Source organism: Clinocottus analis, unplaced genomic scaffold (genome assembly GCF_023055335.1).
Source record: "Clinocottus analis isolate CAN_PGR_092001 unplaced genomic scaffold, fCliAna1.0.p SCAF_8, whole genome shotgun sequence".
Lineage (NCBI taxonomy): Eukaryota > Metazoa > Chordata > Actinopteri > Perciformes > Cottidae > Clinocottus > Clinocottus analis.
Genome location: NW_027176240.1, coordinates 12,684,634 through 12,708,136, shown reverse-complemented (window position 1 = coordinate 12,708,136; position 23,503 = coordinate 12,684,634). Strand labels below are relative to the sequence as shown.

At 38.4% G+C, this 23,503-nt stretch overlaps 1 protein-coding gene across 1 annotated transcript in view; it reads right to left on the bottom strand.

Annotated features, from left to right (window-relative positions):
* Window positions 1-23,503, bottom strand: part of col19a1 (collagen type XIX alpha 1 chain) — a 91,696-nt gene that overhangs the window by 60,889 nt on the left and 7,304 nt on the right. Inside the window, exons 5-12 of the mRNA XM_068568529.1 lie at window positions 20,829-20,952; window positions 20,457-20,732; window positions 19,780-19,860; window positions 19,028-19,147; window positions 18,468-18,512; window positions 13,251-13,295; window positions 9,854-9,898; window positions 1,134-1,187 (exon numbers count right to left, since the gene is read on the bottom strand). Of these exons, the coding sequence (XP_068424630.1) occupies window positions 1,134-1,187; window positions 9,854-9,898; window positions 13,251-13,295; window positions 18,468-18,512; window positions 19,028-19,147; window positions 19,780-19,860; window positions 20,457-20,732; window positions 20,829-20,952 (790 nt within the window). The remainder of the gene's footprint in view (window positions 1-1,133; window positions 1,188-9,853; window positions 9,899-13,250; window positions 13,296-18,467; window positions 18,513-19,027; window positions 19,148-19,779; window positions 19,861-20,456; window positions 20,733-20,828; window positions 20,953-23,503) is intronic.

Sequence of the window (23,503 nt, the reverse complement as noted above, 5' to 3'; positions counted from 1 at the left end):
TGTTTGTAGTTCATATCCATTTTGTTGTCTAAATGAATGTCACAGCTAAAATATGCCTGCTATGGGATATGCAAGGGACTCATTACTTTATGCTTCCAAATCTGCCTCCCTCTGTCAGTTTCAATACAAACAAACGTTCTCTCCACCCCCATCCCCACCATCCCATCCGGAAAATAGGATAAAATACGCTGAGATTCTCTGTTGTCTTCACAGAAACACACAGACCTCATTATAACTTCAAGGCTGGCAGACAGAGCATTGCACCTACAATTATGTGATGAGTTCTTCCAAAAGACAACAACAACAAAAAAAAAAGCCCCAATAAGGGAAGGAAAATGAAAGAGCTGGAGATATGGCAACTAATTACAGGAAAAACATTTCATCTCATACATGGAAAATAATCCCACAATGGGATGAAAAGAAAAGTAAAGTTTAAAACAGACCAATATATTCTGCATTGCAACAAGAGTTTATCTAATTCGTGTCAGTGATGTCAGTGAACAGACTATATAAAGGGGCTGCAGATAAGAACAAGGTTTTGCATTAAATCCTCTACTGCACGTCCAGCTTGTCTTAAATCCCAGGATTATGAAACCAGTCATAGCCTACTGTACATGACATACCTACGTAACTCTTGAATTTCTAATATTTGGTACCAAATGTCAAACATATTCTGAACCAAGAGCGCCTGGCAGGAGTGCTCAAACAAGAAGGCAATAATATGCAATCCACATCTTTGCTTTAGGCTTAAATTCAATAATAAAAAAATGGGAGCAAGATAAAGGGATTTTGTTGGCTATGTCTATTACAAACAGCTATTCCCATGAATATACAAATACTCTCCAGATATAGTGAGTGGAACATTCTCTCTCGGCCGGTCTATAAGCTACGCTATAGGACCTTCAATACATTCTTGCTAAGTTATGATAGCAATAACAATATTCTTTGGCTGGCCATGTTTTGAGTAGCAATCATCGCAGCACTTCAAACAGATGGTGTAAACCTGTTATTGAGGCTACAGCTCATGAAAGTCAAGCAGATTCTCTGAAGTATCTATTTTCTTTAAAAAAAAAGAATGAAAACAATTATGGTGCAATTCTGTCCGGGCTCGTCTGTATGGCAGACTCACTCACTTTGTTTCCTTTCGAACCGACTGGACCAACTGGCCCTGGGTCACCTGTAAGACCCTGGGAACAAGAAATATACAATATATTGAAGTATGTTTCTTTTTTAGTGAGAGTTACGGCTTCAACCCTGGTTAAAAAAAAAAAAAAAAAACCTAACATGTGTTACTGTATGTCAGTATGTTGACACTCAGTAGACAAGTATCCCATGCAGCTGTGAGAGTATCATGCTTGTCACAACCAGTTAATGAGAGAAGAATAGTAATGTCGATCATTAGATGCTGCATGTACCAAAAAATATATGTTGAGAGATTCACAATCAGCTGGTTACATTTCCCATGTCACACTTGGGTTTAGCAAGGACTGTGCTTGTCATTGCTTTTACACCTCGAAGCAGTGGACCTGAGGGTGGAATTGAACTACACAAGCTTGGGGCAAAGTCAAGCCTCTCGGTGGTGAAATGTGAAATAGGAGTGACAGCTGAGATAAAGAGCGATAGCTGATGAATGAGGCTCGACACATATTGACAGGCTAAACTTGCAGCGAGCCTTGTTAGGTGTGACACATTTGGGCCAGCAGCAGAAGCTCTTTGAAGTGCGATCGGAAAGATGGGGTGCATGAGCGGTCTGTAAAATGATTCAGAAATACAATAATTTGTCATGGTTAAATTTAGAGTTACAATGGCTATTAATAGCGATTTATATATCAGCAGAAAATCATTACCTGCCGTTGTCACATTAAGTCTGGTTCCACTAGAGTCGTGACTAATTATTTGCCTATTCCCTGTAAGCCTCACATTAAACTCTACCATTCAGAAAAACAGAAGCAGCGGTAATACTGGTGGAAAGTAAGAGCCCTTGTGGTAACAACACATAACGCAGCTTGCCTATGAATTGGGCTTATGATGACATGATTGTGACATGATTTCATCACTTTATGTGGACCCTCTGCCCACACACACTGCTAATAATAGTGCAGCTGTCCCATAGCTGTACATGAGAGCCCAATACTTTATTGAAATCGACAGCCTAACCTCTTTACTGGGGGAATCCGACATTCAGAATCTAATTCCCCTCTGAGTCATTACCAGAGCTGAGGCAGAAACAAAAGAAGACTCAGAGTACGAGTCTCACCTGATAACAAGCACGTAAACAACTTCAGCTTCTGTCAATTACAGAACAGATTTTGATTAATCTTGTCAGAATTTTGCCATCATTTTTATAATGAGGAGATCTTCTCTCAGTGTTGTGGTGAAAAGTGTCCGGATAAACATGTTTTGTTGTTAGAGCAATCCATTGCAGTCATTATGTGGCATCCTCTTGTTATTTTGAGAAAGGGACCACACGGCTGACGTTTGTTCCCAATCGAAGCTTTGTGTTCGTGACGAGCGAATTTAAACACACTTACAAAACAACATTACTACACGTTATTCCCTTCAGTGACGTCGACGTAAATACTTCAGCATCAATTTATGCCGGAGCAATTTCATCAACATGGTCATTTTCTGCACCGCCTTTGGCCATTTCTCTTTCCAGCTTGCTGGAATGAGGTGCAGAATAAACTAAAACTCCACACCCACACTCCGTTAACCACCTTCAATTACTCATTACACACAATAGGAACACTGTTTATATATATATATATATATATATATGGTTAAATAAAGGTAAAGTAAGCAATTGCAAATGTATTAAATTATGCTTAAGGTTATGCTTTTATATTTAAAAAAGACCTTCTTCTTCCCAGCATCCTCCCCCACAGACTACAGAAAGATGACAATATGTTTACAGAAGAGTTGACAGGGAACTACCATCATTCAAACTAATGCAACTGGAATGAACGTATGCGAGGTGGCGAGTTATGTTTCCCAGGGCGCACGTCCTGAACAGAAACCAAATGCGGCTCAGTCAAAACAAGTCACCCTCTCACCATTTCGAATGATAGTTGCTCACCCTGTTTTACAATTTCGCTAAACTTTGCATTTGCTTGGGCTAATATGTGTGCCAGAATTGTTGTTTTCTCTCCTGCTGGTAACTATTTTAATTACAACAGTCAACAACGTAGTTTTACGTTTGCGAAAATGCTAAAAATGCACTCTCTCAACTTATGCTGAATGATGCTCAAATTCCCATGTGTGCTTGCAGTTAATTCACTACGACAAAACATGGGTTGGCATAGACACATCTCTATTTTTGATAAAAACTTGGCTTAACTGTGTGAATTTTCAGATAATTCCAAGGCTGCTAGAACCTGTTGAACTGCAGCATCTGGACTCGTCTGTAGCAATATACACAACAACAGCCAGTGCAGTTAAAAGTGATCCGTCACTTCTTTTGGCCAAGGCTCTTGGCAGTCTCGCAAATGTAGCATTAAATCTTACTGAGGGACACACAAAATAAACCTATACATGTTTGCTCAAACATTCTTCATTTCCCTCAGCCGTTATGATGCACTATGCTCTCAGAATTAAATTTGTGTTTGAATATGTTAACTATATTTGTTGGTATTTAGTATAGGGGGCATACACAATTTCTTGTCAACAAGATATTTTGTGATGATTCACACTGTGGGCAATTTAATGCAATTTTAATAATATATATGTAAATGTACTATATGTTAATTAACTTAATTATAGAAGGTTTCAATTTGTTCATCTTTAAGAGAGCAGGAATCCAATGGTATAAACAAATACTGTATTTAATCAAATTTCCACATGACAAGGTTTGCCGCGGGGTTTTTTTGTTTGTTTTTGACTTGCTTTTTGTCACTGTTGTAAATATTGTATAAAGTGGTGCAGTCAAGTGTTACCTGCCAATGTTATTTATGTCACTGTGTAAAGTTGCGCCAGAACACTCGTTTCATGCTCTCCCTCTTGTCCAAGGCTACACATATAGATACTTTTACAAGAGTTATTTAAGTGCAATAAGGTGTTAGAAATAATAAAGCTGTTTTATTATTATATTAGTTCAATATATTAATGTCTTATTTATTTAGATAGAGAGGAGCAATATACCTATGTTTGAAATATGTCATATACTGTCATATATCACAATCTTTAAAAACGAAGTAATGAGATCATCTGAAAGTATAAAAAAGAGTCTTTAAAATGGTTAAATGTGGTAGTTTGCAAAGCAATAACTGAGATGTATATCTAAACCAGACTGTTTCAATAGTCTCAATTACGCAGCACTAAATTATTAAGGTATGATGCATTTTGATTATTGTCAAGAAGATTCCGTCTCTAAAAATATAAAATATCTATTAACCCCTCAAGGGATAAAGTTTTGTTTTCTTCTTGATCCTATCTTCTATATATCATAGCCTAGTTAAAATGCTGCCCTCTGTCTAATCTGGACTCAGTTGTGAGCCCACTTTAGGTGCACAGTGACATGGAGGGACATGTAGACTTGAAGGGCTGGATATATTGTGAGCTTGTGTTGCAAGATGTTGGCTTTGTATCATTTACAGGGAAGGATGAAAGAGGGAAGAAGGGGCTGGGAATATGCCGGTGCTGCTTGTGTGGCTGTCGTTCCTGCAGCACGAGGTCAGGACACTGTGGGGAGCTGTGTACACTTGCCTGCTAATTACACACAACACTGTGTCTGCTCACTCCTGTAGCGGTGAGGCCACAAGACAATCTGGCAACTCCCCAGCTCAGGAGCACTAAAGCAAGAGAGAAGCAGGGATGTACAAATACAGTCTAATTATGTTTACCTCCACCATTTACCAGCCAGAGCGACTGCAGGTTACGACCCTTGTCTGACAAGAGCTAGAATAATTGCACGTTTTAGTTACTGTACACAATTTAATCATCACAACCTTGGTTTGGCCTATTGGGGAGAGGTTCAATAAAAAATAGTAGATATACTACTGTACGTATTCAGAACATTCTGGTGGGGACTCGTTGTAATACTGAATGGCAGGCCGTTAAAGCCCTGTGGAACAGGATCTCTAAGTAACATAGATATCTTGAGTGCCGGCCTACAAATGCCAGGGAGGTTACAGCAAGAAATGCCTTTTGTGACTTTCCATTTGCTCAGCGATACAACGCCACATACTGTATGGTCATATCAGACTAATCTCATTGAGTGCTCAGAAAGGTAGCTTAGTAGCATTTCATTTCCACTCTGTGAATTAATAGTTTCCGATGGAGCCTAAATGAAGGGTCATTGTGTGATGATATCAGAGATCACTGTCAAAAATCTTCTAGACGTCATGTTCTGCCAGGGTAGCTGGACTTTTCTCCAACACTTCACTCTTCAACTAAACATGTATCCACAAATGTGCCTTGGATTACTCACAAGATAACATGGTGTTCACTTCCTCTGTCCCACAGGTTGTGTATCTGCAAAGTGATACTAGATCACATGCTCATACATAGAATTCTGGGATCTCAGGTGTCTACTCGCGCCTGAAATAACATACAGGTTTTAAAATTGGAATATGAGCAAATTGCAGTAAAGGGTATGAGAGCCTGACAGTAAATAGGTTAACTGAAATCACCAAGAAAGTTTATTTGTGCCACATCTGTTTTATGTCCTTGTTTGCGATCAAAAATAGTAAGTTACATATTTTCTGCTGCTCTAACTATCTTCTCCTTACTCCCAACATGCTTCATGTTCAAATGCAAGGCATTGAAACTCCAATTTACTGACGTTAAAGTTGAATAATATGTGACAATGGGAGCATTAAAAGACACAGCGCAGGATTTAATTCACACATTGAGCCTTTACCTCAATATTGAAGCAAGTGAAACTAAATCAAATCAGTCAACCACTACTTGATGACAAATACAATGTTATGCAGCATTATCATTGTATCATATATTAATTATACATATGACCACATGATCCACCTTTATAATATTTTATATATAATAGTCCAGGATTCTGCAAATGTTGTCTTTTGGGCTTCCTCAAGTCTCTTAGAACTGATTACTGTAAGTGATTAACTGGTTAAAAATGGGCAGCCCTATTTATTCGATGAGGCTCAACCTCATTCAATCACTTATGTAGGCACTGGACGTACTGGATTTAACTCATTCATTAATCCTATCTTGCCCCATGCTCACTGATGAGACATTGGGCTCGGTTACCTCATATATTTTATTCTGTGGCCTGCCTTCAAAATTTATAAAAATCAAATACAAGGGCTAGGTCAAAAAAATCAAACAGAACAGCTGTAAAAAAAAGACTTATACTGCTAATAATGCTACAATTAAATGTCTGGGGAGACTTGGTTACCTTTGAATTTTTAGCATGATGCATACATTTTGTATTTTTTGCAATTGTGATCAATGCCAGAATTCTATGATGGGATTATTTTTCAGAAAAAACACAGAGGGTGGAAATTTGTAGTTAATCTACTCACGTGAAAAGCAATAAAATCAATATTTCTATATTAACAACGAAGCTCAGGACTAATTGAATGTGAAAGGAGTTGTTAGCCTACTTTGTGGTTCTGCTCAGCGCTACAGAGCATTTTAAAGTCTATTAGCTCTGGTTGGTTTTATAGTCCACAATTTAACTAATCTGGTTTACTCTCCCCGTTTTTATCACATAATATTCAGCAAAAATGGCAGTAAGAACCTTCTTCATGCTTCTGTACCTGCTCTGCACTAAATGTCAGACAGATAAAGTAAGCAACTTAGCTTTGGAACAAATTGGAGCATCCGACTATTTAAAAGGTGCTACATACAAGATTAAGAAAATGTCTATTGCCTCTCAACGGCTCTCAACATGGCAATAGCTGAGCCAGCAACTTGCAGACAACAGTGCTGACGGTGCTATCGGCGCAAACAACGATACAAGTGCTGGCCGAGCTAACAGCATAACTGAGGGGAAACTACTACAATTGACTCGGGACGGCCTTATCAGTTGCAACCGCCTCATGCGCGTAGTGCAGAGTTGCGATCAAGAGCCAGCCGGTGGGCACACACTCACAAAGAGGGCCATGTACTAAAATCATGCGCGGCCGGCCTGGTTTAGTCAACAAGGAACAGAGAAGCTCACATTACAACAAATACAGAGGGAGAGTGGCTTCATTCTCTGCTCAAGTAGACGTTACTTCACTGTATCCGGAGCTTGACATTGCAAATTGTGTTTGCTGCTATATCAGGTTAAGAGTTAGTGGAGACCAAAAGCAGAGATAAAAGAAGAGTGACTAATGGACTTGAATTCATGAGGTGGCCAAACACAAGACTTCAAATGAATGCTAATGCTGCTCTGTAACTGCTGAATGTGTAAGCAAGCCATTACATCAAGCTGTACCCATGCCCTTTCTCAAAACTGGTGGCGTGCCAACCACCATCTACAGAAGGTAATACACTGACTATGGATGAGTACCTCATGCAACCCCACTTCAAAACACCTAAACTGTCCCCTTAAAAGAATCACCTTACTCAGCATCAGATGAAAAGAGGTGTCAATGTCATCTCTGTGCATCCAGACAAAAGCAGGTGCAAGCCATGTTTAAGAGAACTAAACTCAAAGACAAATCCCTCGTGACTCTTGAGTGTATCGACAACTGGCTCGCTCTCTGACAAGATGCAGCTTTTTTCAAGCACTTTTCGTTCACTTTTGATTCAGCTAGACTGGCTGTCGTTGTGCTCGGCTCAACATCCCCAGAGCTGTATATTATGATCTATTAAGGGTGCTTCATTCTGGACAAACAAGCCTGCAGGGGGGCAATGCTACAAAAATATTTAAACAGTTTTTCTTTGCAAAGTGAAATAAATCAATATAGGAAACGCACGTTGAGCCCAACCATCCATTTGAGATGCGCGGACAAGTCACCTGTCCTGCTATAAACTGTAACTGTCTCTTTCTGTCTGAACACAAATACTGACATAAGCACAAGAATCTCATTGCTGGTGACAAAGTTTACGAACACCACTGACGACGAAGCCCCCCACATGAACAAAAAGAGCAGAAAGGATCCAACCGGCCTGTCGGCACACCCTCAGTCTGGACACCTGCCTCCCCAAACAGAGCTGCATTAAATACCCTGATAAGCCAGTTAGCAAACAACATCAACTGTTGACATCTCGACTAAATTTTGAGCAGTTGTTTTTCTTGGACACGGGTCAGCAAGATTCCAGCTGTTTTTACAGTCCATGTGCTGCTATTGTCCTGTTAACTGACGTCCAGTGTGAATCAGTAAGCAAAGAAGGAAAGGCTGCTCACAAGCTCTCTCACTCTTTCCTCTTTGATTGCTGTGGCACCATCTAGCAATCAATGAAATAAACGCTAAAGGAATCATGTACCCTTACGTTACAGTTTCATGACAGTTTGTTGTATATCATAACAACAATCAGTCCTTTTTAGATGTAGATGTAGTTCATTTCCATGTAGGTGGTCGCTCTCTACTTCAAATTTCTATGTAAATAAACCTGATTGTGTCATTCATATGCTAATATACACATGACGTCAACTGGCTTTACAAGCAGCCAATGGCAACTGAACTTGTAACAAAGAGACCGATGATCCGGGAGGACAAACTAACGCTTGAGTTTATGAACAATTATTTATTTTTCTTTCAATCAAAATGTTACTCAACAGGGTAAGAGTGATAGGTGGAAAGCCAGAAGTACATAATCTATCTTTCCAAGTTGACCAACATCCTCCTTCTCTTGAATGAGGTGCTGTAACATTAAGCTGCCTTTCCATCACCAGCTGCTTAAACTTTAACACAACATGAGGATTATTTCTGTTGCAAAATACAAACACATATAGAATCAGTAATTCTAATTCTGCAACTTGTTTTTTTATCTACTACTAAATTCAGCCAGTGTATGTGTTTTCCTGCAATTCTGCAAGTCTCTGTACAGCAGCATGTACTGTATATTTTACTTTAGAACTTTATAAACAGATTTTTCTATGAACCTTCGCACTCCAGTAAATTTACTTTGAGCAAAGGTTCAAGAACTTCCGTCCTACTTATCCAAAATACTTTTTTATTACCAAGTACTTCTACTTTCAGTACACTGTAGCTCAACATATTTGTGTTTATCCCCAGCTTTCAGAGTAACTATTAGGGCAGAGCGCACATCCGCAGCCGGCAGGGAGGCTGAATTCTGTGCCAGCTGTTTGTCTACTGATGGTGATGAAAAGAAAGTCCCTTTATTGAGCCACTTTATACTGACCATCTGCACAGCTATCATCTACCGAGAGAGGGCAAACAAATGCTGTTCAACATAAAACATACTTTGATTTAACTAATACTTCAGAAGGACCGCACTAATTTGCTCATGGTGACAATAACTTCCCGAAGACCGAAGGAGAATAGTAAATCACTTATAGTGCATTTGCATTAAGTGATAGGAAAAAAAATGAATAATTCACTAGCAATTCTTGTTGTGGTTCACATTACTGTACATACATTAGTTGCATCACTACAGCCAGATTTAAGAGCAAAAAATGACATAATGACATAGAACGGACTATGGTCATTTGAAAAATTAGTTAAGTCCATTAGTATGCCAAGCCTACGGTAGCATACATATCTATTAATTTCACTACAGAAGGACACTGCAAGCTCCAACACACTTAGATCCACTTCAGATATGACAGGCACCTGAAAACAGTCACACAGAAACCTGCGCTTTACTCCTACCCCCAGGGCATCACACAGAAAATGAAAAACCTATAAGAATTGATTCCCTGACGAAACTAGATCTGGCTGATGTGCTATGTATGGAATATATGTCTGCTGGAGATAGAAGTACTTACCTTCTCCCCATCGATTCCCTTTTTCCCATCTGATCCAAGTTCCCCCTGCAATGACAAGATTGGAAGTTAAAAGGCAAGGAAGGAACCCTTGGAAAGTTTATACTTTAATCTTTTTCCCTCACTTTTACACCCAGAAGGTCTTAATAATTTGGTACAGTTAATACCACTTTAATACCACATTTCTTTTTGGAATGAACCAGAACCTCTGTAAAACCTCTCAAGCAAGATTAATGAGGGGCACGGTCACATTCCAAAAAGCCTGTTTTTATTTTGAACTTTATTCATTGGATTTTCAACCTAACCAGCATTTCTAAAATAATTGCGTTTGTAAGTTAATAGAACAAAAACATCATTTCGACAAAACTGGGTAGTCACAGTGGGAGAAAAAAAGTTGAAACAGAAAAGCTGCATGGTGGTGTAGTGGCTAGCACTGACGCCTCACAGCAAGAGGGTCTGTGGTTCGGATCCCGGGCCAGGTTCAGATACTGGTCTGGCAGGTCCTTCTGTGTGGAGTTTGCATGATCTCCCCGTGGCAGCGCTGGGTTCTCTGGCTTCATCCCACAGTCCAAAGACATGCTGTATAGATTAATTGGACTCTAAATTGCCTGTAGGTGTGAATGGTTGTCTCTCTATATGTCTGCCCTGTGATAGACTGGTGACTTGTCCAGTGTGTATCCTGCCTTTGCCCCTTGACAGCTGGGATTGGCTCTAGTGCCCTGTGACCCTAATGAGGATAAGTGGTTGAGATAATGGATGGAAGGATATATATATATATATATATATATATATATATATTCACTGATCTGTTTCAACTTTTAGAACAACTCTTTAATCCAAAGAGCATGAGAGGGGGCTGCAGATGCTTTCCACCATCTAAGCAAAAATAATTGTCTTGACAGCAAATTAACAAAGGCGATTACATTCTTTTTCGTTTTTCGTCAGTTGTAATGTGCAAGATGAAAAATACCAAAATAATGCAATGAAAGGGTCTGGGCTGTTTAGTTTTTAAATTTAGTTTTTCATAGATTATTAGATATCACTAACACAAGATAATGAATACATTAATTAAGAAATATTTTTTCCTAAATGCGAGCATATCTCTTGACTCTTACTGAAAGCACTACGGAGCTTTAGTAGTTCCACAGAAATGGTTTATTTACATCAACATGCAAATGTAACCACCAAGGGGCTTCACAATGTAATCACAGCACTTTACAGATGGACTGTTAGTGTAAGTATGCTATGTCTATCGTGGAGTTTTATTGCGTTTTTGTGGTTACAAGAATGTGTCTACAGTCACACGCAAATACCTTCATGCCACCAGGGCGGCATTGAATTCCACATACACAGCCATGTGCCACAGCAGGACATACCAAATAAATACTTTCTAAAAGCATCTAATTTTTAAAGTAAAACTGTGCTAAACGGGTGAGAGTAGAATTTTTTTTTTGTCCAACCCTCATTGGTGAATAAATCCCAAACTCTCAAAACTCACTTGCAACTCCTTTGATCTGAGCTTAGCACGTAACCACACACACATGTTGGGAAACAGATACCAAATTCCCAGCAATATTGTTTGTATCGCTGCATCATTTTAGCCCAGCAAAGTCTATAGGTAATATTATATTGTATGTTGTCTGGAAATAAGCTGGTAGAGGCTTATTTCCACAAATATAACATCTTAGAGGCTCATTTCCACAAATATCTTTCTGATCACTAATTCTCCTTGAGCTACCCAGCCCCTGATTTCCACGCACTCTGCCAGAAATATGTGAGATGTCTTGGAACTTGTTGGCTCTGTTATGAGAGTGTAACCTATACAGTTTCATGACCTCAGCTGACCCGTAATGCTCAAGCAAACAGCCATATTATATTGTCCAAGGACAACCAACCACAACATTACTTTTATACATCTATACTCACATTGTGGCAAACCAAAGAGTCTGAAAATGTCGAGGACGCAGAAGAGAGATACAAAAGTAGCAGAAAAAGATAAATTGATGAGCGGCACATGGCATTATGTATTAGCATTATTATCAATATCAATACTACTGGTGGTGCTAAGTGTAGACTTTGTTTGTGTACTGTTGTGTAGTGATGCAGCTTTAGCCATCATTCACAACCAGGAATGATTTTATTTTCTGCCGATGCGTAACCTGCAACAACCGTCTGCAGTAAAGTTGATCACGTCAATACAATGAAATAACTAGCAGATATAAACATTGTCTTGCTATGCATTTTCTTAATTTTTCTGGGAATAGAATCACAATCCCATACCCTCTTTTTCCAAAGCATTGGATTACAACAGTACATTCTTACTTTAAGACATAGAAACTAAAAGCCATGTCTTGGCATTACACAAAATGGGGCTTTCTAGAGATTGGACCTCCCCCCCTCACTGAAAGAGATAAAAACAGACATCATGATGCCACATTTAATGCCCGACAATCTTACTGATGGCAGTTGCTTAGAACGCAATGTGAAATCTGGTTATTTCTTCAGCTCTTTGTGATTGTAACAGGAACATCCAATTACAAAAGGAGCACTTAGCCAGTCTTAAAGCTTCCATAAAGACTTTTCTCCCAATTTAAATGTCTGATTTCACAGCAAGCCATTTGTTTTTGAAGATCTTCCCCAAGAGGGCATACCTGATACAATGATGTTCACCCACAGATCCTAGCCCAGTCTCCGACCCTCTCCCACTAAAGCGACATGGACACGATCCCTTACTGGCTTCACACCCAGAACTACTGCCAATTGTGGGCAATGGAGCCCTCATCCAAGCCAGGAACTCTGACACTGCTTGGGACTGAAGTTGCGTCTCTGTAGCGACACCATTCACCATTCACCATTCGCCAAACAAGTACCCAGTTGCTGATGTAATTTGATTTTGAGATTGCTGTGTTTTCTGTGTTGCTGTGGCTGGGTCAACACAAAGCCAAGCCAGTAATTCAATCCAACGATGTTCAAAAATCATCTTAAAGACCGGCGGTGACAGATTCCATAAATCACCAAACAATACCACCTGCTATTCACTGCATCAAAAAAACAGCAGTAGAAACCAAAGTCTAGTTAAAACGAAAGCAAAATGCATTAAGGGAAGGAGAAAAAATAAACTGAACCTCTCAACTGTATGGAAGCCCAACTACACCAGTAATGGAAAAATACTTATGAAAAAAAAAGTCTATTCTGAGAAAAGAAAGTCGAAATTCTGAGATTTCTTATCTCATAATTACTACTTTTTATCTCAGAATTTGTTTCTTTTGCTTGTGGAAATGGACTTCCATACAACTGAGTTCATGTCAATCACAACTTGAATCACAGCTTCAAGGGAAAAGCAACACCAGGGAACTGTGATGCTACAGTTTTTAAGTTGTTTCATCGGTGAGGAGCCTACCGTGTGTCCTGCGCTTCCTGAAGGCCCGGCCTCCCCCGTGTCCCCCTGTGACGGTACCAACACACAGAACAGTTAGTGAAAGGTCTCTCGTTCACACATTAGTGAATAGCTCTATGGCGGCTTGTCATTTCAGCAGCGATCTTGCTGCTACAGCTGTTCCACAAGTTACTGCTGACATTGTGGCTCAGCAGCTGCAGATCAGGATACCATTTCCCAACAACTGGAAAGCACAAATCTGAACCTTGTTAGGGTTCATTGTATTTTCTTAATTCTTTTTTAAAAAGGAGACAAGATGATGCAAAAAAAAAAAAAAAAGCCAACGGGGTATATTGGTATACACGATGACATAATAGGAGACAAAAGGAAGGAAAGAGATTATCCGCAGTATTGTTAGAGAGAGAAGATGGAGGTAGATAGTTATTCAACAAATTAAGCTCACAAAGAACTTGCTGCAAGCTAAAAATCAAATTAAATGTAATGTCCATACACAATCACATCTTCATTACTAAAACTCAATAGGCTTGTTTAGGAAGAACAGGAAAATGAGACGCGTTCTAATAAATGAGATACCATCTTTAAACTATGGGTTATGAACCTATTATTCTAGAAAATACACTCGGTCTACCTTTTTTAAATACTTAGCACAATTTGTGAGAATACTACTGTTCTTTGACTTCAACACATGGCAATTTTCGCTGAACTCAGCAATTATATGATTATTCCTTTTATGAGACAAAATAAATGCATGCTGATTCATTAAGAACAGGTAAGCTTCCAAAAAATACATATGAGAATGCACTGTATGTTTCACAGTGCATATAATTCTTTAATTTAAATGTTCTATTCAATCACTGACACAAAACCTTTTATGAGAAAAAAACTAATAACATGTTCACACTGATGAATATGATAGAAACAAATGAAAGGTTTTGACAGCTAATCAAAATTCCCTGTCAGCTAAATAATAAAGTGTCTTGAATCAAATTATTTGAATAATTCACTTTGGAGGTACAGTCGGGTATAAATTGAATTAGAGAGTAGTAATTGAAAACACAAGCCATAATAAGGGCAGGAGAGTTGTAAATGGTCAAAAACAAATTACAGGCTGTGTAAAAGGGGGAGGAAGTTTTAATTTCACCATGATGCTTGTGTTGTTATTTTTTCTTGTGCATGTTCATGCAGGAGCTGTAAAGCTAGTAATACCAGGGTTTATGTGCAAGGCCATAGAAAATGGATTTCCTTTCAAGTAAGCTGCATTCTTATGACCCAATCCTTATCTGTTTAATTTCCTTAGGGATTTTGGATTAATCATAGCAGTTTAATCCCTTTGCAGTGCATTAGAATCCTCCATCAAACTCTGGACTGTAATGCAGGATAGTACTTTCTGTTGGAGTAACACCGCCAAAGTAATCCCTGCACACTTTCCGAAGAAAACCTCTGTGAAGGTCATTATGATTGGCCTGCACTTTTTATTATGGCTGTTTTAAATGCTCTAAATTTCCCAAATATCTTTAATTAATCCTTACAAGTAAGGATAAATTGTTAATAGGTATACTCTGACTACTTTTTAATCATATCCAGAGTGAGATTCTCATAATTGAAAGTCTCATGAGCTTACCTTATTAACAGTATTTTCTCTGCCTTTGTTACCGCTGTACAATGTATTAGAATGTACATCTAAAACAGTGCAGCACCGTTTCATAGCCACTTGGCAATGTAGGGATCAATATAAATTAAATAAGCTTAAACAGAGGCTCACATGTGATTCTGTCAAAGGAAGATGTGTCTGATGTATTGCACAAATGGCTTAAAATTACATGTCTGCTGTTTTTCTCCTCGTGGTAGTGGAACAGGAACATTTTCTAACCACACAAGACATGAGACATATTTTCCCTGGATGATTAGTGACATTTTGTTGTGTTCCTTCACTTCAATGTTAGGTAATGCCAGGGAATAGCTCATCGCATCTGGTTTGCCATCATATTATTATTAAATCAATTATATATCAACCGATTACAGTACCATGTTAAACCAAGATGATTGATTTCCAGGTATATAATGATAAAATAAAGTGGCATCAAAGCTAAAACCCCTGAGTCTATCAAACAGCAACTGTGGTTTGTGGGGACTCATTCACACTCTAAATCAGGTAAATTAAATTATCTCAAAGCACCACTGTCAGTGTACTAATTGCCGGCGGGCACGCTGCTGCTGTGTCTGTAAAGGTATTGATTTTACTAATCATTTAAACACGTCTCCCCATCTGAGATTTATTCAATCAAGACTAAACCATAGATTACATGTGGTATTTTTTCACACTGAATTCAGCTCTAATGCTGCATCAATTCATGATATGCCAGTAGAAGGAGATGAACGAGGGGATTAGAAGTTTCACGTTAAGAAAAGAAGGTAACTCTGAAGATACAACAACCTGATATTAGGTGTATAAATACCTGAACAATAAACCTGAGTGAGACCTGAGTCAAATGTATCACTTCTTTTTTCTTTTCTCTCTTTCTCATGCATATAACCATTAATATTTGAATTTGTATCACATGTAAATGAATGTAATGAATGTAAAGTAATAAGAGCGCCACTATTAATGGTTTCACAGGTGGTTTCCCTGTCCACGTTTGTTTTCTGTCTCCTTTTTCCATGTTATTGTCATGTTTTAAGAGAGCAGACATATATCATAAATATTAAGCCATGTATCATAAATAATCTGCCTTCAGAAATAAACATGAGTTTAGTTAAGTTTCAGTTCACTATTGAGATTTACCAGCCTTCTGACAAACAAATCACAATTACCAGAGCACTATAATCCAAAGCGTAGCAAAGGGTCAAATTTATATTCATAAAAATTTAAGAAAATGAATAAATAAAATAAAAACTATGATGCGCTGTTATCAACTGACTGTGCCGGTTAGTCTTCAATGTCTAGTACCTGATCAAGTTTTTCCTTAACTTTATTGATTTAGTGTTTCAAAGCTGTAATAGGATTTGTTGAGAATTCTGTTGTTCAATACGCAAACAAATGGTGCCAAGTATTGATTTGTTGAGGGCCTGAAATTAGATTTCAGGTGTTAACAGCGTGAGCCACTGACTCGTAGCACAAGACATGGCCAGCAGAAATAATAGAGGAAAAATGGAAAGGCCTCCGGAAAACCATGTTAAACTCACTGCTGAGCACTGGAACACATCACATGTACACTTAGGATCTCTGTGGCTCTTAGGCTTTGGTTCGAAACTAACACATGGTATTTACATCACTATATGAGAAAGAGCATGCCACAGTGCCCTTTTGTGAAACGTAAAATTGCCCGATTCTTGCACCCTGAATATAGTTACTTAGCAGTGAGTAATTAATCCTCAGGAACGCCAACACACTCAAAGAACACATATACACACACATTACAGCTTGAGTGCTGATCCCTGCTGGGTCAATTAAGAGTCATTAGAGGCCAATTATAACACATTTACAATTCTGATTTGTACAATCTGTTGCTATCCACACAATTTGGGTAAATATAATGATATATTCCTGACAAGAAAATGTAAGAAAATGGGCTTGCACAAAGCACATTTAGTTTATAAAGATTAATGACTGTTTTTTAAGAGTTGTCACCTTCTAAAACAAAATGATAATGATTATGCTCATTATTCCCAATTTGCCTGCACACATACCAGCTATGTGCCAAACATGAATTGCTTTCTTAAAAACAAGGAATGTATCTAATTCCAGATTCCATTTACACAATTTTAGACAGAACAGATATCTCAAATATCCAGAATAGTGTCATCTTGTTGGTGCTTTTTAAGCAAAACAGCAATAAACACAATGCCACTTAAACAGTAAGAGCAACTCACTATGTACTATGATTTTACATTAATAAATACATTTAGATTTTGTGCCTTCCAGGATTGAGTGGCTTTCCAGAAACAAGTCGTCCTGCATATCTTAATCCCACAGCTGCATCATGTTAAATCAGACACTGACCCAGAAGCCATCTGGTCTTATCAGGCATACAGTAACACCACCTGTTTATCCCGATGAAGCCCATTCATAGCGGAATGCATTCATCCTTGTTCTTTTTTAACCTTGCACAGACCGCTAAAAGGGGGGTGTCATACTCCAAACGTTATGATTTCTCTTGGGGAAAATACCATTATTTGTCTGGGTATTTTCGGTTATTTATGTTTTTTCTTGCTCTCCAACCAACACAACACCTACAATTTTCAGTGACTGGGCATTTGCCGTTCATGTTTCCACCTGTCTTTTGAGCTGTCATGTAGATACTATTTTTCTAGTGATTGGACAGAAAACTCATCCGGTGATGGTAATTGTTAGGGAGCTCAACAAAGACTGTGATGGCTAACCATGATTCTATGTCATAGACATAGACATGTGCTCGCTAAGAAAGAGAGACAGAGAGAGAGAGAGAGATGATATAAATGTATATGATTATCACATATATATGAACTCTCTCTCTCTCTCTCTCTCTCTCTCTCTCTCTCTCTCTCTCTCTCTCTCTCTCTCTCTCTCTCTCTCTGTATATATCTATATATGTATATATATAGATATATATCATATAAATCTATCTATGTATATATAGATATATATCATATATATATATATATAGAGAGAGAGAGAGAGAGAGAGAGAGAGAGAGAGAGAGAGAGAGAGAGAGAGAGAGAGAGAGAGAGAGATTCTCTTTGCAATCAGGAGACATTTTCTGAGTTTGTGTGTAAGATTAAACAGAGACAGTTCAGTGAGAAGCCTGAGTATAACAGTGAAACACTAACTGATTAAGCGTAAATATTTTTTTATTCCAACAAGTATACATTTGTCCTACAGGGACTTTCTCTCTTTCTTCACATTTAGCCCCTGCAACTGTCCAGGAAAATTAATGCAACTGGCCACAGAGAAACCCCCAGTAGCAGTTAAGATTATCATTTGAGAACAGAAGTATGGGTATATTTACAACATGGGAAAAAGCACAGTGGCCCAGTGATATCAATCTATGATTTAGTGAATGTTTCTGAATGATGCATGACTAACAGTGAATCGTGGATGTTGAACGTGATGTGATGTTGCCCACCTTCTGGAATGAAGATATCGCAGCTGTAACATTGACTTAACCCCTACATGTTCCCCATGAATTAAATACCAGCAACAAATAAGTGCATTTATTAATATCATAAAAATGTTGTCTTTACCTTGTCTCCTTTTTCTCCTTGTAGACCTGGAAGACCAGCATCTCCCTGTGCACACAGTATACACTAGAAGGGTTAATATATGTAATCAGAGAGAAAATGTGGCTATAGTAGTAAGAGTTTTAACATGCACACATATATATTATAGCCATATAATATACAAACTAATTTTATAGCCATATTTCTATATATATAATATATATTATATTAATGTAAAAAGTCAAAGCGTCTTTTTTCACATTCATTTTATCATGTTTTTATTTGAACCTATTGTTAATATGCAACATTCATTTCTGTATAGTGGCAAACTACCATTCTATCCTTGGACCCCAAAGATTAATTTGGCTGTTGGTTTATGAAAAGTTGATTCTGTCCTATAATATACCTGTGGTTTCTCCTACCTCATAGCTATACCGTCTACTTTTTTTGTATAACTGTCCTTTAACTGGCAGTTTAGCGCCTTCACAGGGTGAGTAAACGCCGTGTAAATCAGTGCTGGTTCAGTTACAATAGACATTACACTTACTCAATTAGAGGCCCTTGTTGGGTGGAATTGATTGTACCTTTTCAGCTGGACAGTGACATCTGTCAATTGACTTTGAGGCTGGCTGAGATAGCATCTGGGGGAGCTTGGCTGTAACCAGGGGAGGGGACGTCCCATTAGAGGTCTTCTCGGCTTCACACTGGATCAATACAGAAATTTCACCATTTAGCCACCTCCTTTGTCATGTTTACAACAAATCTACAGAATTTGCTGTATTGCAGCACACTTAACACAATGTAACGTAGGTTTTAGCAGATATATATATTCACACCATGCTGCCATAACAAATAGAAAAATGCATACTTTGCAGGGGAAACCCTAACCCTAATCCCTCTCAAGGTCGTGACAATTCCCTCAGAGTAATTTTACACTGACATGACACCATGCTTATGGAGACATGTAATGGAACGGGGTCAAAGGTCATCTCTCACTGAATCACTGGGACATTAGCTGGAATTGATTCTAGGGTGACGAAATATCTCTGTTATTGAGTTTCTATCTTGGGACGTGTGTCCTCATAGACGAGACCAACAACTCTGTTACTTACTACAGAGCATCAAGACGTTGGGTGAATGTACTTTAATGTGTGACCTTCTGATGTATGGTTTTCGGTCTCAGATCTTTGGAGGCAAACATATATTGCGTCTTCTCATATAATGCTTTCATTGTGAAATGCATTTTATATGATAAATGTCAAACTCTCAAACTATATATAATTGATACTTTGATTTATTATGAAGAGTACTGAGGTGAGGAATCACAGCGTTTTACCTTTGGCCCCAGTAGCTCACAGCAATTTTCCATTTCGGCCATATAAGGGTCACAGTAGATCAGGATTTGTTTTAGTTCAATCTGTGGGAAAGAGCTCTCATTAAGGAAAATTACAGCAGCATACATTAGTTATACATCAACGGTCTGCTCTTCACTGGTTAAGACAGTACACATTGTCAATTGTCAGTGGTTTCAGCATGAAGTTGTCCTAACATTCAACTTCTGAATGAATTGCAGCTGCTTCAGGGCAGAACTTGAACCCTACCATTTTTTTTTTTTACAGCTTTACTAATCACATGGACTAAGAAGTCTGCTGTTAATGCTACTTAAGCCAAGTTCTACTCTGAGTCATTGAGTGACAAAAGCTGCCCAACTGTTTTTTTTATGTTAGCACTTTGGGGCATCTCTGAGAATGAGCATACCTAACACATAACACACAATAAGGATTTACAGAGATTAAAGACATCAGCCCCTGAGACATGTTTTCAATACATTTTAAAAGCACTTGTGTATTTAAAAAAATGTCTGTGTAGACAGTGCACTATTGATGTAGATGAGTTACAAAAAGACTGCGTCAAAAACTGGTGAATCCTTAAATGACAGTGTGTAGATTTAGTCAAAGACAGAAAGGCAGCGAGAGAGTGAAATGTTTTTCACAAAGTGTAGGTGGGACGTACATCGACAGGTCGGCCATCCTCAATTCGTGTGGTGATGAGAGTGCGCCCACTGGGGTCTATGCTGTCCTTCTCATCAGTCAGTCTCCTTTCTATTAGCTTGCAGTCCATGTAAATGGAGACGATGTTGCTCTGTACTGAAATGCTCAGCTTGTGCCACTGGCGATCAAAAAGGGCATGTAGATCACGGCTCTTAAATGTGTAGCGGAGAACGTTCTTTAGCTGGCCCTGGAAAGAAAACTCCACCATCCTCTTGGCTCCATCAACCACAACAGATACCTAAGGAGCAGAGAAACAAACACCCGTCTCATGATAGTATAATATATATGTATATTGAAACGGATATGTGAGATTAAAACAAACAGTGGGACCCACCTGACTGCTTCCCGACTGGTCGAATATCTGCCAAAGATACCAGCGGTCTTTTTTTGTCGTTCTTCTAACCCGGAAGATGGTGACAAGGGAGTATTCACTTGAAAGCCCATTTGGAAATATCCCTCTGAAAAAACACCATACAACACATTCAGATTCTTCCAGGATTTACATTCATTTAAACAATAAAATGAAATGAATGATGCCAGTGTCAAGTTTAATTTCTCAATATGAAATGTTAACTCTTTTAAAGCTTTTACTGGCTGAACAAAGAACCAGCCAATCAACTTCAATGATCAATAAAACATTTCAATATCCTCCTGCTGCAGAATCATGCACACAAATAAACCTGACAAACTGGATTTAGCTTGATGAATTATATACTGGCTACTCTGTCTTTCAGATAATGAAAACATGTAGAAATTGATCCAAACTCTCAGAAGCCAATCTTTTACCTCACTGAGATGCCGTGTGCTACAGTTATGGCTACGTAGTGCAATGCCGTTATAGCTTTATGTGTATGACCTCAGCTGCTCTGTAAAGTCAAATAGAAATCCTGTGTTCACAGTGGACAATATGTTCCAACAAACAAACTATGCGGAGGAAATAGGGAATATATAGTATACAATATAATTTTGAATCACACCCACTCTCAAATAAATGTATTCAGTAACTCATCTCTCAACCCACACCCTTCCTAATTTTATAAATTGCACAAATGAAATAAAAAGAAACACATTTTACACTTCAAAATGCTCTAACTCTAGCACTAAATCCAACATCAGACTAACAGTCAAACGTGGAAGAGCATAAACATAATAAATCAAGATCAGCAAAAATAATAATAATGCAATGATAAGGTCATTGAGAAGGCAGAGCACCGCCTGGGGAAGGGAGAGTTTCTTTAGACAGGTTGGAAATTAGTTTTCACTCCAATATATCATCTCCTATTCTCTCAGAGCTTCATACCCTCTTCTATTGTATCCCTCGAATTCTTTGAGATTTCGGTGTAAACGGTACATGACTGAAATGATAAATACACCAAGTTAAAGCTTCCAAAAAATGCCTGTTTGAGAGGCCAAGGGCTGCGAAGGTTACTTTTTGCCAAAGGGCTAAAGGACTATTTTAGCTGCAAATCAATATTAAAAGTGGCAGGGTAATTTATGAAAATAAGCATATATAAAAGACATTCAACACAGAATATTTCCATGTTTCATGTACATTTAACTACTGGTACCAAATGTGTTGCACATATTTATAAGATGCAGGGAATAACATACATGAAAAATGCAAAAGAAAACTCCAAGAGCCTTTGCGCGACACTGCGACACTCCCTTCTTTACAAAGTCCCCCATGACGTCTGCTCTCATTTCATAACACACTCAGTCTACAGAACAACACACTTGATCTTTGAGGGCCCAGGGGGTTAAAGTTCTTGACCTCGTGTTGACTGCCATTTGTGGCTAAACGGCTGTACGTTGGCGTTATCCTGACAGTTTGAAGAAAACACTACTCTGCATGTTTCATTAAGTAAATAAATGAAGAAGCTCTGCATTCATATTCCCTGTTTTTATGCTACAATGTAAAAAAAAAAAGAAAGAAAAGAAAACTTTGGCAATATACTTTTGCTTTTGCCAACCCTGTATCTTTCAAAGTTCCTTTTATTTATAACACATTTAAATTGGAAAACTTCGGAAAAAATGTAACAGCCTCCTGGATTATATAACAACATTTTGTTCCAATGCAAATCCTGTGATGTTTGAATGCTGTTCGATAGGCTTGGATTCTACAATGTAAAGTAGTCTTGTCTGCTTCCAGGCCAAAAAAACAGGAAAGGAACAGTAAAAAATAAGTCTCGAGTGACGTATCTCAGTTATGGAGCAGTTACTTGTGTATAAATACTGTACAGTTCATGTCAATGGCAATCAAAACAGATATTGCAGAGCTTCCACTAAAGTTACAATCGCAACTAATTCTGTTTTTTTTTTTTTAAAGAACCACCATGTGTTTTCTGGAAACTATCAGCGCTCCTGAAACGGTCTTTGACCATGCATATTGCTTGGCAGGCACTACTCCTTGTGTAATCAAAGGGAACGGTTTGACAGAATGTCATAGCAACACTACCGGTCCGGTAAGGAATCTCCCGGAAGCGGCTTTAGTGTCCTTGCTTGTAAGAAATCCTATCATGGGGCATTTTTTTAAATGAGTCAGAGGAATCAAATCAAACCCTCAATGTTAGACTAGTTGGCTCACATCCCTGTTACTGACATTGAATCCACCAACAGACCAAAGTGGATGATCAACCATGTCAGTTTATACTCTACATGCATCATTCCTGCTAGCAAAGACCATAACTTCCTCTCAGCATTGACTCCCCCATTCTGTTTGAACATGGGAGTGTTATGCTTGCCAGCATGATAGACTGCTGCTGATGACGCCAAAGAAAAAGCAGGCCTGTGATCTGGAGGAAGGGTATCTTCTAAAGTGAGGAGATGCTGAGATGAGACTGCTATGTTATTATCCTTCCAGAGTAACTAAGTGTTCCTTTACACACATACACAATGGAGGGATAACCCTGTGATAGCAACAAAACACCAGGAACAGATGTTCCAAGATGTGTGATTTGCCAACATGACGTAAAACTCATTTCAGAATCAACATTGAATTGATTTATCAAA